The sequence below is a fragment of the Tauraco erythrolophus genome, chromosome 19, assembly GCF_009769465.1.
Source record: "Tauraco erythrolophus isolate bTauEry1 chromosome 19, bTauEry1.pri, whole genome shotgun sequence".
NCBI classification, from domain to species: Eukaryota; Metazoa; Chordata; class Aves; order Musophagiformes; family Musophagidae; genus Tauraco; species Tauraco erythrolophus.
Window position 1 is genome coordinate 11,739,381 of NC_141483.1, and position 17,961 is coordinate 11,757,341.

Here is a 17,961-nt window from a genome sequence, read left to right on the forward strand (position 1 = left end):
TGGTCATCTCTGAGGTTAGCTCTGGATATCTCTCAGAATACTTCTTATCCTATTTCTTGCTGCTTGGCTAACTTGCTTGGAAGACATTTTGCTTTTCTGGAGTGAAACACAGTGGCCAGAATTATATTTAATTTACATTTCACACAGAGAAAGCCTTTGCCAGAGAGCTGAGTTAAACCAGCAGCCCTGTTACAAGGCTGCCTGCTAGTGCTCATCTAATCAGTGATCTGTCAACTTTACATCCTAGACGCTGTCTGTGAGCAGTTAAGTATGTCTCTTTTAATTTGCACCACTCTCAAACCAGGCATCAAGTTCTTGGGCCAGATGCTAATTTTCTGTTAAATAAAAACCCTAAAGAAATCAGTTTTGCTGGTTTTGAATTTGAAATACTGATTAGAGTCATGTATTTAAAAACATTAGCAACATGTCTAATTAATTGAAAAAAAATCTATGTTGGATACAAAATACAATCCACTAGAAGTTGATTTAGTGGAAGCTACAAAAATAAGTTGCACATAGCTCCTCTCAAAGCTCAAGAAGAAATGCTATTTGGTACCTTTAAAATACTGTCTACCTGTTAACAAAAATCTCTATGGCCTGTTCTCCACAGAATATTAAAGTCAATTAACTGAAAGAGTGAATTTACAGCGTGTTCAAGCTTTGTGCAGACATTGTTACTCACAAATGGAATGGTTTGAATCCAGTTTCAGTTAATTTGCCATAAAGAATGGCTTTATTTCTGAGTGGCAGCACTCAGACAGAGGTTTAACTAACACAGTTTACTTTTTCCTTCATTTAACTTAGGCTAACTTTCCTGATTTTGTCTCCAGTACTAGACAGGACCACAGTAGAGCTACTACCTAATTAACCATTCGTTTACAGCCTGCCATTCACAAGCAATGCCAGGTCTGGCTTCACTCTGTTTTGTAGGTTTCAAAGGTTTATGCTATGCAGAGGTTTGCAGTCACCACGACTTAGTAATCGCTTTAAAGTCAGATTGCTCAGTAAGGCCAAGTGCTGGTAAAAGTCCAGTAAAGTATGTGCCTGACACTGAAGCATATGCTGGAGTCATCCTGTGGGATGTCTGCCTCCCTGGGAGCCTCATGAAAACAAGGTGCTTATCCCAGTTGCAAATATTTACTTCCATTAAATTTCCAGCTTGTTCTGTGAGACTTTAGCCATGCAATTCCTATTAATGCAAGTTGAAGCCACGCATCCCGTGTAAATGTATGTGCACAGAGCTAATGCAGGAACTTCAAGGAGGCCGTAATTATTTTGCAGATGCATGAGGAATCAAAATAAATGTTCCTGTTAGACTATCAGAGTCTGACTGGACCTCTTCTATGCTCTAATATTTGACTTTAATTTAAATACACACCTTTCATTTGCTGAGATTGTGGGCTTTTCTGCAGCCCATCAGGAGCAGAGTTTCTGGCAGCCCATGCGAGTTTGAGGCCCACGGACCCTGCATTACTCATGAGTTGATCCATGGAGCTGACTTTTCATCTGGAAAGGCAGGCTCTTCCTGTCTGCAGCAGCACACACCACAGATCAAGTTCTCCTCTGGATAATAATAAAGGTTTGCCATATATTTACAGACTGATCTGGTACATTGTATTACTGCTCTTACAGAGGGAAGGTATTTCTTTTTTCAGTTTCTGACATGAGAGCAGCCCGGTTTTAACTTCTGTTCCTCTAGCAAGTCCCTGCTCTTACAGCAGTTCAGACCAGGTGAAAACTGACACACTTGGAACTGTGCCAGGCATGTGGCATTTGTAACATTTTTGCAAGACTCTGTCTTTTTCATTGCTTTGTGGAAGTTATGCAGGAAGTTAGGTAAGCAAACATGTCTGTAATCACATGTATTTTACAATTACAAACATGACAGAGTTTATAGGGAGAAACAATAAATTTTATTAGATCAACAAACATCACTGGGAAGAACAGGTGCAATTTGGGGCATATAAACACTTTTTCAGGTCTGCAATAGAATCAGCTATATTCAGATGAAGAACAGCCGTGCTGAGGCAGTAGTTTCACAAGCATTTCTTTCGTCAACAGCACCAATAAAACCATTTAAAAGATTATTGTAAACCAAGTTATATTTTGCCATCTGGCTCAGCCCCTCAGACAACCGAGCCAGCACAGCCACGCTGAGCAGGCGGGCATGAGGCAGTGGGGAGGCCCGAGGAGATGAAGGAATGTTTGGAGGTTGCTGAAGTGTCTCTCTGCACAATCTCTGTAAGAAATACTCAAAAATTTTACCTTCTGTATATTGAAGAATTACTTTATAGCAATGTTTAGTTTTTGCCTAAAACAACTAAAGGTGTGGTGTGAAGATACCAACCGTAGTGGACAGGAGGAGAGCAGAAAATTGTTTTGTCTGTGGTGAGGTAAGGAATGAAGAAGACACATTACAATCCTTCCATGACTAAACCTGAGGACAGTGACATAGTTTCAGTTGACCTGTGGGCCATGTGTGACTGAGCCTAAATTTAGGACTGCCTAAGCCTGTTGGCAGGGACTTTCGAAAGAATCCACCAGTTAGATGCCCGTGTTTTTTCAAATTATTTGCTTTTAAGGACAAATATCAAAAACCTCATGTGAATTGCAAATACTGGCTCTTACATGAAAATGAAGGTGAAGCAATACAATGCCAGGGCTACCACACTTGCTGGGAAATACTTGGATTTTGTTTGTTTTAAAATATTAAAACAGTCTTCTCTCTCTCTTTCAAATCTATTCTCAGGTATTGCACAAGACAACCTTCTCACTGCACAGCACTAACACTGCATGATACATACAAGGTGGGCACCGTGAAGAATTACAGGCTGAACCACTCTTCAGAGTAAGCACATGTGGCCTTCTGGCTGGGTCACTGAAGGAGGATTCAGGAAACCAACTGGAAGCTCCTGACTGTAGTCCAAATGTCTTGTGTGCTTCAGGTCACCATTTAAAAACTCATCATAAAAACTCCCTCATGTTTATGATATTGGGAAACATGTAGCTAGCAAGGAGATGGAGGTAGGTATAAGCAGATAAAAAATTAAAGAGAAAAATAAATAAAAAACAAAGGGAAAAGCCACTGAATCTCAGGTAAAACCCATCCAAATCTAAAAATAAAGGAAATCTTATATACAAAGTAAACATCAGAGTGAGCACAACTAATGCTAGTCCCAGACTACCCATTGATTTAGAATACCCCCAAAGTTACAAAAAATCCACATGGATGTTCTATATAAAACAAGAGATAATTTATTTCTAGCTGAAACCTTTCCCGTTCACACGGACTCCTGACACACAATGTCATAAACTACCAGCTGCAATTCTGGGGAACGATACAGGGTCCACACTTTCTCTTCCACCCTTGCTGAAGATGTGCCAGCAGTTCAGATGCAATCTGAGCAGCAGCAAACTGGTGCTGCTTGCCAGCTTGCAAACAGAGCAGACTCTCAGACCGTTATCTTTATTTCAGCTGGCCAAATAAATCAGAGCTAGACACCAGGGGGTAAATTTCCAGCACTGTGTGTAATGGGTTTGAAGTCAGAATGTCCACGACTGTTAACCACAGTTGAATGTCTAACTCACTGAGCTTGCTGCTGAAAGTTTACTCCCATAATAAACATCAACAGCCTAATCCTGCAGCCAGTTACTCAGCAAAATCCCCAGTGGTTTCAGTAGGAGCTGCGCCTACGGGAGTGTTCCAGCACTAGGCACGCTGCAGACAGAAGAAGGTAAGTGAAGTGAAACTTTCAGCAGCTGGCATGTGTTCATTCCTCACCTCGCACATCTCTTCCTGCCACAAACTGCAACTTAGCCTTTATCACTGAAGGAAAAACACAAATTTCTCTCGTGCCAGATCCTCACCACCTCTTCTGTCATAGCCAGAAAAAATGTCCACACAGCCAAGAGGTAAGTCAGTCCCCTTCTTTGGAGCTCATTATCCAAGTATCCTGTAAATTTTGCCCTATTATCCTTATTTTTATGGCCTCACAAAGTGTTAGATAATTCTACTCCACTGATGTCTGTTTGGGCTCTTTAAGGCTCTCCAACAGCTGAGATGTTCTCCTGGGCAAATCAAGTGCTGTAGCGAGAACTGCCACAGTGTTTAACACTACGGCTACCGCTGCCAGAAATGCCTTTTCACCGTATTATAAATTTGAACTGGTGTCATACCTTGTTCTCCAGTAGTATTTTTCAATTTAGCCTGAAGTCCACCAATATAGCAGCGTTCCTGGAAGTTCTTAATGTTAAAAGCTGTTCAAATGATGGTAATTCTACAATTGGTGTTTCAGTAGCGATAGATAAAACAGAGCTCAAAATCCTTGCCCCCCTCCTTGCCTTTTTTCCCCACCCACATTTGTCCTAGTGGAATCTATTAATCAGAAAATAGTCTTCAATAGGAGTGAAAGTGGTTTTTTTGCCTAATTCAGATCTTCTAAGTAAATGCTTCACCAGGTCTGCTGCAGAGCACATCTGTACAAAGGCTGGACAATCATCCAAAGTCATAGAATCACAGAATGGTTTGGGTTGGAAGGGACCCTTAAAGATCATCTAGTCCAACCCCCTAGCAGTGCCCAGTGCCCTGACTCCCTCCCTGGCCCTGTTTTATTTAGCGCTGTAGACAGAAACGAAGCGCTGCCAGTGCTGAATATCACACACACATGATGTTACATACAGGATGGGAGAGGTCCAGGTTCTTTTCCTCAGATTTGCACATTGGAGTGTGTGATATGATTTCCTGAGATGGTGTGGAATTGATTAATGCTCCAGGCAACGTCACCGTCTTTTAAACCATGTAGATAAGGATAAAACGTAGCCTACTGATACCATCGCTGGATATTATAGTGAAGGCTAAGACAGTCTGTAAAGCTAGTTTTAAGCAGGAGAGTTTTGATTCTGAGAAATACTCTACACATTTGTTGTGTTCTCAGATCCGAGGCCGTGGGCATGTAACTGGAGTGTGCCTATGCTGTAAGCATACCTTTTATTGGAGGTGACGGGTATCCTCCAGCCTTTGATCTGGCTAAGCTCTGTATCAGAGATCTCTATCTGCAGCGGGAGCCGTGGAACCCAGACCGTCACTTCTAATTGGGTGGTAAAATGCTGGTAAGTGAAGTTAACAATAGTATCCACTTTGCTTTTCATTTCCTTGCCATTAACGAAGATGGAGTCACATCTGTCAGAAACCTTAAAACAAAAAAAAAGAAAAAAGATTAATTAGGAAATGAATAAAAGATCCTGAGGAAGCATTAGGAATGATACATCAGTCCAAAGACAACACTGATAATGTGAGTCATGGATATTGTATTTTCAGTTTTCTAATTAGTAGCAAACAGTGATAAATAGACCCCAGGGAAACAGTTCTGCTTTCCTCAATGGATACTACTCAAACTACAAAAATAATTTAATGATGTTATATAACCTATGTGAATCTTTTATACTAGGCAAATTAAACTCTTCATGAATCAAACTCCATGTGCATCAAAGTTTATGTTTACAACTTGCTTAAAGAACATGGAAAAAATGGGGCCATATGTTAGTAAGAAAAAGACTGACTCAGAACCATAAAACAGAATCCTTTCCTTTTTCCTTGAGCACTGTAATGCTGAAAGACAAAGATCCCCTTATGGCTCATGAGCAGAAGTGCAGCAGAAGCATTAATTTTTAGAACTTCTCAGTAATTGTTTTAGCAAAATGTATTCATAGTTGCTTTGTGTCATTATAAGAAATTACTACCAAAACTATCACGTTGGCTCTTATACTGCAACCCGTCTGCCCTCTTGATCTCAGGGATCCTTTGGCACAAAATCGAGGTCCTGGGCACAGATCCTGTTTATATAAGGAACTTCATGTAGCAACACATTTGACCTGCATCCTGGACAGACAGAACTCCTTCATGAGGTATGTTGTTTTAATACATTTATGAACATGTGTGGGCGCATACTATTAGATTATATATATACACGCATTTAGATTGATGTAGAACATGTTTATGTATATACATGTATATGTACCTGTATGTCTGACTATACACAGGTTTGCATTCTGCTTTGAAGCGAGAGAGAGAGAGGTGATAGCCTCCAACAGAGTCCATGTACTTGGTTTTAATCTTTTAAAACCATGGCTTATGAGACCTACTTGTGTTACTGAAATGGACTTTGTTCTCTTGTCAGCACTGTTCTGTGTCATGTTGTATCATACACTGGGATGCAGATCTGAAGGGTTTCTGGCTATGCCAGTGATTAAATTCTGGTTTACTGGAATTACTGAGATAACTCATGTAGACTTTCAATGGGGAATTTGCTGGTTTTGCTCTGCAAACGTACCTCAAATCTCTTCTGGTATTAACAGGAATTAGGGCTTACAGAGCCAAGAAAAATTACAGAAAATGTGTAGCAGCCTTTCTTTCCTCAAAGGCAGTCCTCACATATGACTTTGAAATTATGTTTCTCCTGCTTTAAATCTCATACGGAATAGCATCGCTTTTCTCGTGCGCTGTTAGATGGACAGTACCCGAGTTCTACTGTCATACGGAGCACATTTAAGTAACACAGTTTTGTCTAAATGGCTCTCCTAATGCTTTTAAGATTTATAGGCAACCTGCCTAAGACTCAGCTACTTCAGAAGCAAAAGAATATAAGCAACCTTTATGCAGATCATTCAGAGACAAGTTTTATTTCCAGAATTGAAAATTATGGCAACTCTCACGCCAAGTATGGAAGGAGAAACATTTGAAAAACACTGTGCCAATTGATCTGTTGGAACATATTCACATATGATGAACATCAACCACATCAAATGACTGTTTCACACTTAGTGACACTGCGCAGCCAAACTCTTCAGACTGTCCCTTTTATACCATCACAGTACAACTAACGTCATTCTTCTGTACTGCTTATTATTTGGTAATAGCTTTGCTAAAAATACCATGATGTGCCTTGAGATTCTTGTTAGAAAAGCTCACTGTCTCATGTTGTTCCCTCCATATGCAGTATCCATGTATAAAGTAAAAGAGCTGCACTTCCAAGTTTACCATTTTCAAGTCAGCTTCTCAGATCCCAAACAATGCACTGAAACTACAACCAATTGCTTTTTTTACAAAGGGATGAGGCAGAGGAAACTGAGTCACTCTTCTGGAGAGAATACTCCTTCCACATAAATGCTTAATGAGTACTAGAATTTAAAAAAAAAAAAATATCGAGCTTTTTGATAAAGAGCTTAAAATGGACTCCAGGCTCAGGAGTACCACAAATGAGATGGGGCATACTCAGAATCTTTGTTTCCCCCTCATAATGTGTCACAAGTGTCTCTGGAAAGTTTAAGCACATTAATCAAGGCCATTAATTGAATGAGCAGCTGAGATTCTAAATCATAAAGCCTACGTCTAGGGAGTTTTGTGAGAATTAATACAAGACAGAAATAATTAAGAAAACTCAAAGAGGGAGGGATAAACATCAAGACCGGATCAGGGGAATAACTAATATCTAACATGACGCCAGCTAATATTTTAGATTCTCTTCTTGCTGCTTAAAATGTTCTTGTCTTCTTGTCAGCAGGCAAGAAAGGTGCTAAATTAGGGAACTGAAAGATGGACTTTAATTGTAGCTGTAAAAATATCAGGCTAGGCTTACAAATTCCATAGGTTATATGTCTAGATAGAGCCATTCATTCATTTATATACTGACCAAGAGGTAAGTATAAATCAACATATATAACTATGCTATAGAAGTTCACTCAGTGGCCTTGTGTAGAGTTCAGAGCTCATGTTTCACTTAAGTGTCTCTTCCAGAAAATAATCCCGCCTCGACAAGAAAACTTGAAGAGAGACATTATTGTTGTTGCAGTTCTTTTTCTGGAATTTGAGTTTACTTTGTTAGGTACAAGCAAACCAAAGAGTTTAAAGGAAAATTAAGATTGTGCAAATAAGGGTGAAAACCACAGTAACCAGCTGAATCCATCTGAATCCCGTGAGGAAGTGTGTGAAACCATGACCACTGTTAACCGTTCAGGCTAGACTAAAGCTCACCTGAGGAAGCCTCTGTGACGCTCACACGCATTTAGTTACTGCCATGTTTCATTCACTACACCGTACAGCAGTTGTTACTTGAAAGCAGATTTGGTTCATCTGAAGGAAACAAGAACCTTGAGCATGTTTAGAAAATGCCCAGCACTCCTGTTTCACTTGGGATCTACTACAGACCCGGGACAAAGAATTAATTTCCTCTAGGTCTCAGGTGAGAGCTGTGATTTCATGCTAACAGCACGCTGACACCCCTCCAAAGAGGTGAGGGACTGAGAAACACACATTGAGCTTTGGGGACTCGGTGCCAGCTGTATTCTCTGGCCGGTGGCCTACAGCAAATGTTCCCCTTCACTTTCTCCCCTATTAAGTCTGCTCCATACTTTTCTGGTCACAGTCTGACTGCCGGAAGCAGCTCATCCTGCTGCTGGAAGAGGAACTCATACAACCTGCTGCTGGAGTTTGGGGAGTGCGATGCCTGTTTACATCGGAAATCACTCAGGTTCGCCGTGGGGCAAGCTCTGATGCTGCCAGGAGACACAGGCAGCGCTACATTAGCAGGTGACTTAACACACAGATTCCTTTTGAGCTGCTGGTTCTGAAGGAACAAAGGGGAAAAGGCAGTTAAATCTCTCCTGCAAACACTACACAGCAAAAACTCAGAATGCCACCCTCTCATCTAAAATGCACAGAGCAAGTCTGCCAAAAACGGTCTGTCGCTCTCCATTGTCAGCTGCCTGACAAAATCAGCAAGTGCTCTTTGAGGCAGTTTGCAACAGGAGGGCAGGACGGCCGGCGCCGTGCGCTGGGATGCAGGTCAAGAGGAAGAGAGCTGCAGTTAACCTCCCCGGCTTTCAAGCAGGTGGTTGGCTCCAATCCCCACAAGCAATTGTGAAAAGCACAATTTGCCCTGTACAGCCTGGCACAGCCTCCTCGGTGTAGGCTAATCCAGTACAAAAGTAGCCAGCAGTCCAGAAGGGTAATTGGGAACCATTCGATGTTCAGGTCAGCAGAGGTTTATACACCCTTTGGGTGAACAGGTAAAATGGAGGGAACGTGTGCTGACAAGAAAACAAATGATTCCTGCTGCACGGCTCATCTTTACATGCAGGTTTGATTCCAAAACTCCTACTTTACCCTCAGCTTGCGCGTCATTTTGTCAGGAGACTGAATGAGGAAGGTGGAACGGAAAACAGTCGCGCTCCTTGTGCCTGTTAACCACTCAGGAGTTTGTGGGTTAAACGAGACTTTCCTGCTGAACGCCTGCTTGGCACAACCATTTTTTCCCCATCGCTCTCTTGTGTGTGAGGAGAGCGAGACAGCTTCAGGAGATGCCAACATGTGGGCATCTCCACTCGGCAGCACTTTCTTTCCCAGCCCATATCCCAGCTGCTCCGAGTTCATATTTTTTCAAACATACATTTCTCACTGATATTTATGAGTGGTGTGTGCACACAGAGCTGTGTATGAACACGTATAATGAATTTTAAAGGAAAAACTATTACCCAAAGGAATTAATTCTGTTTAATTCGGTATGAAGCAATACCGACTAAGTAGATGTAAAAGTAATGCCAAGTACGATGCCAAACTGTCCTATGGCACTTTTCACCTGTGAATTTTTGACACACAAAACTCAAAAGGATGGTGGTGTTTTTTCAACCCATTTATAAAAGAGGAAACTGAGGCACAGTCAGTGTGTAGCAGAATTAGGTCTAACACACAGCCTTTTCAGCTTAGCGCTACAGCCGTTCGGTTATCCAGTCAGGTCCCCAAATGATTTAAATTTGAAGTTCAAATTCACCCTTGAAAAAAGGTCCTTTTTACACTTGCTTTCAAAAGAGCCTTCACCATTACTTCAGCAGAACTGGCCTTTACAAGAGGAGTTTTTTGCCTGGAGTCAAGATCTACTGGCATTTAAAAATGCTTAAGTTTAATGGGATAGATGTGCCGACTTCTTCAGTTTTGTAACTCTGTTTTTTCAACAGCAAAACCCAACCTTATTCCAGTCACTGCCTGAGACAGCGCTGTTTCTGATGTGCAGCCTATGAGGCAGAGCCCAGAACACAGTCTGGCTGCAGCCACCGAAGTCCTCTGCAAACAGGTCACCCAGCCCTGCTCTCGGGAGCCAGAGCTCTTGTGGAAGAAAAGGTAGGAATGACAGACTGGAAAATTGTGGATGTTTAGGAAAGGTCAGAGGAACAGTGGACAGTGCTGCATTGCAGTGAATGTGTAAGGGATGCAAAGTCTCGTTACTGTGGCTGAGGCTATAAAGAGAACAATTGTAACAAGATTTTAAAGTGAAAGGTGCCTAAAGCAAATGGTTCATTCTCATAAGAATCTTACAGCTGTAATTCTGTGGTATTTCCTCAACACCACCTTTTCTGCAGCATTGTTCCTGGCATTGTCTTGTTAGCCCATTAGGAAGGACTTGCTGAGCTACTTCAAACCCTTACACTGTGTGGTTTTCTTCTGCCTCTTGCATCTTTTTATATGGTCACAGCATGGCTGTATCTGTTTTTTTTCTAGTTTGGATTATTTTCTACTTTATTTTTATTATTGCTACATGTTTGCTTTAGAGTCACAGCCTGAAATTACTTCCTCAGCCTGGGGAATCTGGCTTAGTGTTTGGGTAGTAGTTGAAGATAAAAAGAAGGATTATTCTTCTTCCTAACCTCTTCTTTCTCCCTCTTCCAAAGAGCTTCTTACCTCTGTGCCTTCCCTGGCTCCTGTCCCTTTCTGCACTATGCACTGCCTGAAGCCATTGTTGGTATCTCTCCTAAACCAACAAAGGGACAGACAGATATGCCTCATGTCTTGAGACAAACAAACAAAGGGTTTTCCCAAACCCTTTTCAGCTAAGAAATGCTGCTTTTATTTAAATTCAGAATTATGCCTGAGAGTAGTCAGTCTAGAAAATGTCAGACTTCTTGTTTTGGCGGTAGTTGTGTGTTATATCATGATGTGTTAACTATTCCAGTGCACAATATTTGCCCATATGCACCTGTCAAGTGATAACAAAAGTACAAATTTTAATTAGATTTGATTTCCCTTTTAAAATTAAAACTAATTGGCCACGGTTGACTTACAGTTCTGCCCTGGAACAGCACCTTGTCTCCTGTCGGGCTAGTGTGGCAGAGGCAGTCTGGTGTCACCCTGTGCTGTTGGCTGCCCACAAACCTCTGCCAAGCACACCTGGGCCAACCTGTGAGACTCATGTTTTCCCTGTACCGGTGGCAGCACAGCTGAGCGGGACTCCTGTGGTGAGAAGTCATGTTGTCCACCAGGACTCAGCGAGGTAGGAGCACCCCGTTGTTTCTGACACCCACGCAGCAATGCAGTGCCACTTTCAAAGCAGTCTTTGCATTGTATGTATCAAAGCATGATACATGGCCTGCTAGGCTTGACGACGCATTTATTTCAACCTTCTCCACCAGCAGGGATTTTTCTACGCAGTTAATTGCAGCAATAGTTCTGCTTCCCCCTGCCCCAGGTAATTGTATGTACTGGGGTCTGCAGATATTGTTTCCAAGCGATTTGAGGCAAATGGTAGATTAACAACATACAGAGTAAAGGATGGCAAATGACATGGTGCTGAAATTGAAACTAATGAAAACAGAAGTTCTATTCCCTTTTAATTTTAAACATGTGCAGAATAGTTTTGGAAGTGTCATTTTTGAAACATTCATTCCACATTAATTTGTTTTTATTGGCAAATCAGTTCTCCAAGTACTGTTCTCTGGAATAGCTGCTGTAGTTTCAGATATAAGTGTTGGTTATAGGAATCCCTTGAGATATATTCTAAGGTTTGTTGCCTGCTTAGAAACAATAGCAAGAGTTTAAGTCAAGTATTCCCCATCCCATGTGCTCAATACGTGTTTGCTTTTCAACTTATCAGGGGATAACAATGTTACAGGGAAACATTATACGAACTGCACGATTAATGCCGTCCAATAGCTATACTTACCAATATGAATACAACGATTTCGCTCCCCCCGACAACCAGCTTTCACTGGGGAAAATATGAAAACTGAAATATGTCAAGATGAGCCTGAAGCATTTCCAATGCTCTTCATCTGAAGTAGTCTTAAATTGCAACATCCACTGAGAAGAAAACTACACCATATTTCTTTACTGAAACAAGAGATATCACTAATCTTGTTGTTTGGGGAAATTTGGATTGGGCAGGAAAGTTTGTTGAGCCCTCAACAGCACTGTGGTATCCCGTAACACCAGGCCAGTCACATCATCTGTCAGCAAGAATATGGCCGTGTTTGGGTCAGTTATTTTCAGATACACCTGCTCTTTTATCAGTTACCCAAACGGGGTGGGGGGGGTATCAGTTACAGAGATGCCCAGAGCTCCACATGGACAACATGAGAGCATTTTAACCTCAGCTCAGCAGCAACTAGCACAATAGAGTTAGTGATACCCTATTGTTTTATTGAAGAAGCCTCTGCTCATTTTTTCTGTAGATGTCACTATTTAACACTACTGATGAAGAGAAGCAGGATATTGGGGGAGGAGGAAGATGAGACTAGGCATGGCTTGTGTTGATGTCAATGACTATTTGAAGTTTTAGAGTGTTTTTACCTTTTAAATCCCATTGAAATGCACTGAACTAGAGGGAAGGACAGCATGGAAGACATTAACATTTTGGTTTAACAATAGAGACAATTGCTGTGGCTTAGAAAAGGTGCAATGATCCATGAATGTACAATGAGAATTTAAAAACCTGCTGTACTGAATGAAGTGTGCACTATTCAAAAACTGTTGATCTATGCAAAATTATTAAACAACACAGGAGATCTGCCAGGATTTCAGTCCCAGGTGCAGAGCAGCTGCTCTCACTCACTTTCCGGCACGCGGTGCAGGGGCAGTCGTGCTGGAGATGATCAGTTTGGCGGGTGTGCAGGTTGAAAGGGGGGACCAAAGAAGGTGGGTGTGCTTTCAGACTCCACCTGCTGCTTGGCCTGACTTGATTCAGGCTCAGTAGAAACTGCTGTGCATCCATGGCGGTGGTGCAGCTGCTAGGAAGGGCGTTTCGTTATTATTGATTCTACAGAGTGAACACCAAAAGTGATTGGGGGGCGGCTAATAGCAGAACATGGTGGCTGCCACAATGTTCTCTGCTCCATGTAACAAGTTCCTTTACTAATCTTTTAATTACACTTTTTCTACAAAAATCAAGCTGAGGAATTCTGTTGGAATTGACATTACTGTTTCTGCTCTCCCCACTGATTTATCATCACCACGTGCAGATTAAGAAAAAGAGATCATCTTCATTAGGTCACATCAATGGCTGTATTAAGACACTGGTGTCTTTGGTAGATAAGAGAATGCCTTTGTTCACAGTAGCTGGAATAGACAGTGGTTGATCCATCAGGAATGTCAGCTCCCCTGCACAACAAGAAATGATGCTCGATACCAATAATAAGAAGATGGTGGTGGCTGTCTTCCTATTGGTCTTAGCACAGATGTTTCTACAGTCGGTTGGGAAACCAGATGGGTCTCTGCTTTGATGTGTGGAAGAAAAATGGGATGGAATTGGTAGGGGATAGAGCATGCCTTTTTTAGGTTGGATCCAACACTCGTTTAAGTAAATGAGAGACTTTCTACTGATTTACTTGCCTCAGAGCAGGAGTTTTAAAGGATGCAAGGACTTCACTGTCTATTGTAATGCAATGACAGCCAACTGCGCCACAAGCTTGGAATCAGGATTTTTAGGCAGTGTTTCTTCAGAGGCTGAAGCTACTTAGTATATCATACTTCAAGCTGTTGGACAAGCTGCAATTATCTCTTGATAGATCAGCAGATCCACTGCCAGGATGCAGAAGAGCAGGTGCACATGAAACTGATCTCATGTGGTTCAAGCTTATTTAAATCTCAGCACAGTTTGTGTTTGGGGGAAGCTTCAGGAACACTTTTTTTCATTCAATCACTTCTTTTGTTGATAACGAGAACATGTGGACCAGGGCTCAGAGCAGGATTTCCTACTTCCTTGTTCATTTGCGATCGAAATGGTGCCAGTCCCATTCTCGCTCCATGAGTTTCTGTTTCTTTTAAGCAATCTAGTATGCAAGAAGTCAGCATGGCTTCTACTTGCCTTGTCACCATGATGCAGTACCTCTCCCGAGCCAACATCCTTCCCAGACAGGCATGCTTATTTCTAGACAGACATCTTCATTCTTTGCACTGAGATGAAGGACCTCTCACCAGCACAAATTCTAAGCATATGCTTGTCTGAGGTAGCGTTTGCTTAAGTATTTGATCCTTAAACTTCCGCAGATTAGGCATTACCAACACTTGTTAGTTTAAGTAAACATCCACATGCTTCATATCCATCAGCTGGTATCCCAGAAGGGCTTAAGAGTTGTTTATCTGGTGAAACCCCAGCATATGGTGCCAGCTCTTTCTTGCACCAATTCTAATTGCAAACACTGAACCTGTTCTGCAGAAACTGTTAATTAGGTGAAACTAACACATATGTTTGAGCTATAAGCTAAGGTGGGTTTTTTTTTTTCCCTCTCTCTTGTTTCCCCACACTTGAATTGCTCACACAAATGGGGTTATAGGCTGACAGAATAATTTACAGAGAATATTCAGGCATTTGTAACATACTTAAGTCCCACTGAAGTTCTTTGTAAAATAATGGGCTTTAAAAATAATCTTCTGTATACTAAGTAAACTTAGTGTTCATGATTCATGGCTCTAATCCCTGTGACTGAAATTTAAGATCTAACGCTCCATGAAATTAAAAGAAAAAGAAACAATTACATGGGTATTCACTCAATTTCATGTATTGCGTATCCTTCAATTTTTCCAATGAAATTTTAAAAGGGGAAAATAGAGGTTTCTAAAGAACATGTACTTCAAAAAAACCCAGGAGGTCAGTTGTAACTGCTGAAGCTAATCAGCTCTTCTTCTGTGCCTGATAGTTTCTCGAGGTTCCTGGAGAATGCAAGCCACCTCCAGATTTCCTCATCTCCCACAAATATTTCATAGATGCTACAACACAGTGTGCAAAAGGCTCAAGGACACTAAGTGTGTACAGCCCTCGTGTAGGACACTGGCCACTCAGCCCTCCCCAGCTGAACAGAAATGCTGTGGAGTAAATAGGAGGAGAAAAAAAATGTTCATTGGCTACAGAGGAGCAGATGGTGAAGGTAAAAAGGGGAGTTCTGCTCTTTCCCATCATCTCCATTCCTGTCCCAGCTCCCATGCTAGCACTGGCTCTGGGAGCTTCCCACTGGGCTGTGCTGTGTCACCTCCTTGGTGACTGCCCACGCTGAGCATCCTGCGGATGGGTACTTGCAGGGAATACTCTTGGACAGTCACTTAGGGAAACAGAGGGAGGCCCTTTAGGATGAATGCACTGGAAAGAAAAAAGTCTCAGTGTATCAAAAACACAGCCAGATTTCCATTCAAGTGTACAGTCTCAGGGCTCTTGAAATTGTCAAAAAGTGACAGAGCAGATCTTTTCCAAGAAAATATTTCCTCTCTCTTTAGTGTCAGAATGACACAATCATGCGACTTCGCTTAAGTCCTCAATGCAAAGTGCTGGATTTACTTCTGTATATAAACAGAGTTAGGATGGTGCTGAGGATGGCACGCCTCAGTTGTGACACAGCCTCAACTTAGAAGCTTAAATTCTGCATATAAATTCCAAGGAATTACTGTGCCATACGTACACAAGCTGCACCTCAGTCAGATGAATCCCTTGAAAACAGGCCCCTATATAACCCGCTGCTTCTGACGGCTGTACACCTACGAATCCTCCTACTCCGAGACGAGGTTTCTTGCCAGACCAAGGGAGGAGAAATCCAAGGTAAAGACAAGGGAAGCTTAAGGGTGGTGGGAAAAGCCTCTGCGGGATCAGAGGCAACAGAGGCAGAGGTTGCCTTGGGGAAAGGCTCTCCGTGTGTATCCCACACAGGGACAGCAGTTGCACTGCTTCGGAGTCACAGGGAGGTTTACAGATAATAGCCCGTGAGTTACGAGAATGAAAAATCTGATCTGATCACAGTAGCAGCTGCCTTTGTGTTCTCCAACTGGAACAGAAGAGGAGTGAATTGTCCCTCTGGTGCAGGAAGGAGCAGGGAGTGGAACAGAACAATTCCTGCAGGAACAGCCCCATTTGGGGAGAATGCTCAGGGTGAAGGCTGCTCTGTTGCTGCCTGTTGTTTGACTTTTATTGTGTCAATAAATCCGAACTCCAACAAGGGCGAAAGCAGCATCTTGGCCACAGTGTCTATGCAGAGCAGAGTAAGAAAACGTCTAGTGCAACTGTAATACAAATGTTTGGCTGCGGCATTGATACGAATTAATATGTTGTACTAAAGATGGAAATGTTTTTTCATGGACGTGCACCAATGGTGTAAGTGCTCTCTGTCTAAAAGGTCTGCAGGACTAAAGAAACGGCTGCTGACATCTGCTAACAATCCCGACCTTTTTTTCTTCTTTCATTAGGATGCTGGAGCTTTCGGCCTTTCAAGTGTCTTCTACTGTGGGCAAAGGACCGTGCCAAGGATGACATCTTCTCCTACACATTACCACCCAAACACGCAATTCAGCCCCACGTGACGCATACCTGCCACAAGGCATTGAATGATGCTTATATTTCTCTAGAAGATCTCTGCTAGTCATCTCAATGTATTTAACAAAGAGAGTTAACTGTCATAATCCTTCTTTTTACCAAGAAGGGAACACAGCTTATTATAGCCCTCAAACAGAAGAAGAGCCCTGAGGACACACGGTGTGTGGCTCAGAAGTGGCTTTTGGGCAGGTGGCCCTGCATGGAGCAGCCCAGGGTTACCAGGACCAAAGCTACAAGACATCACAGCAGAAAGATTGTGCTGGGGGCTGCAGATCTGAGGACTACTATGCTCTGCAAAACACGAAGCAGACCACAGAGTTTTCTGTTCTGAGGAGAATTACTTTTTTTTAAATCTGCTAACGACAATGAGAACAAATGTCAAAAAGCCTACATTTTGGATGACACAAAATTTACGTTTTTCCACAGAGCTCTTCAGAAACCATGACCTATCAAAATCAATAGTTTGCTATCGACTTTAACTTAAAGGCAGAGATTGAGTTGCCAGAAAAATCAATGTAGAGCTGCCTGACTCCTCCATTGTTCTCTTCACTGGATCATCTGTGCTCCAAAGCCCGTATGACCTGGGTGGACCAAGCTTCTTTCTCACCAAATAAGACCCTGTTAAAAACCAGCTACAAATGAGTGTTCTTCCGATTTGTCAGCCTTTCTCCCGTCTACAGCCACAGTGCATGTACTTGTATGAACTCTATCGAAATGCCAAGATAGTTCTGTAAAGCTCTCCAGTTCCCCCATTGAATCTGGGCAAAAATAACTGTTCCAACTCATGCTTGAAAGGTAAGTGACAAACTGCAGAGTGCTGCCGTAAGTTTTCTGTTGTACTTTTGAATTTTTCTCTTTTGGTTTGTTTTTTAGCATCTTCCCTTAGGGCTCTGTAGATACAGAAAAACATGCCACAGTCAAAGAATGTAAAAAACATGGAAACAGAACAAAAAGGTTTCTTTCTATTCTTAAAGCTAGACCAATTCACTTCATCACAAGACGAGTTCATGTAAAAGTTACGTACAATACAAAAATAGATCCCAAACCCTGCAATCACAGAAAACATGAATCTGTTTGGCTCTTTTACTAACAGTTATGATTTGTCTTTGCTAACCAGAAAGCCTAAAGGTGCATTATGACCTTAATGGGAAGGATATTCCATCAGCGGTGTAAACAAAGGATGAGCAAACCAGGAGAGGTTGCTTGTCTTGATCATGCCCGGTTCTTTATGTTTCTTTAACGACGGCACATTTGCCTAATCACCCAGATGTATTCCCTAAAAGCCTCTGGTAGATAAGGATTGCAAGGATAAGGATTCATATAAAGCCTCTGCCATTGATACAGC

General features: G+C 42.0%; 1 protein-coding gene across 2 annotated transcripts in view; it reads right to left on the reverse strand.

Annotated features, from left to right (window-relative positions):
• TMEM132B (transmembrane protein 132B) overlaps positions 1-17,961 on the reverse strand; it is a 247,000-nt gene that overhangs the window by 7,335 nt on the left and 221,704 nt on the right. For both annotated transcript variants that reach the window (XM_086623473.1, XM_086623474.1), the window contains exon 6: positions 4,985-5,190. In XM_086623473.1, the coding sequence (XP_086479599.1) occupies positions 4,985-5,190 (206 nt within the window). The remainder of the gene's footprint in view (positions 1-4,984; positions 5,191-17,961) is intronic.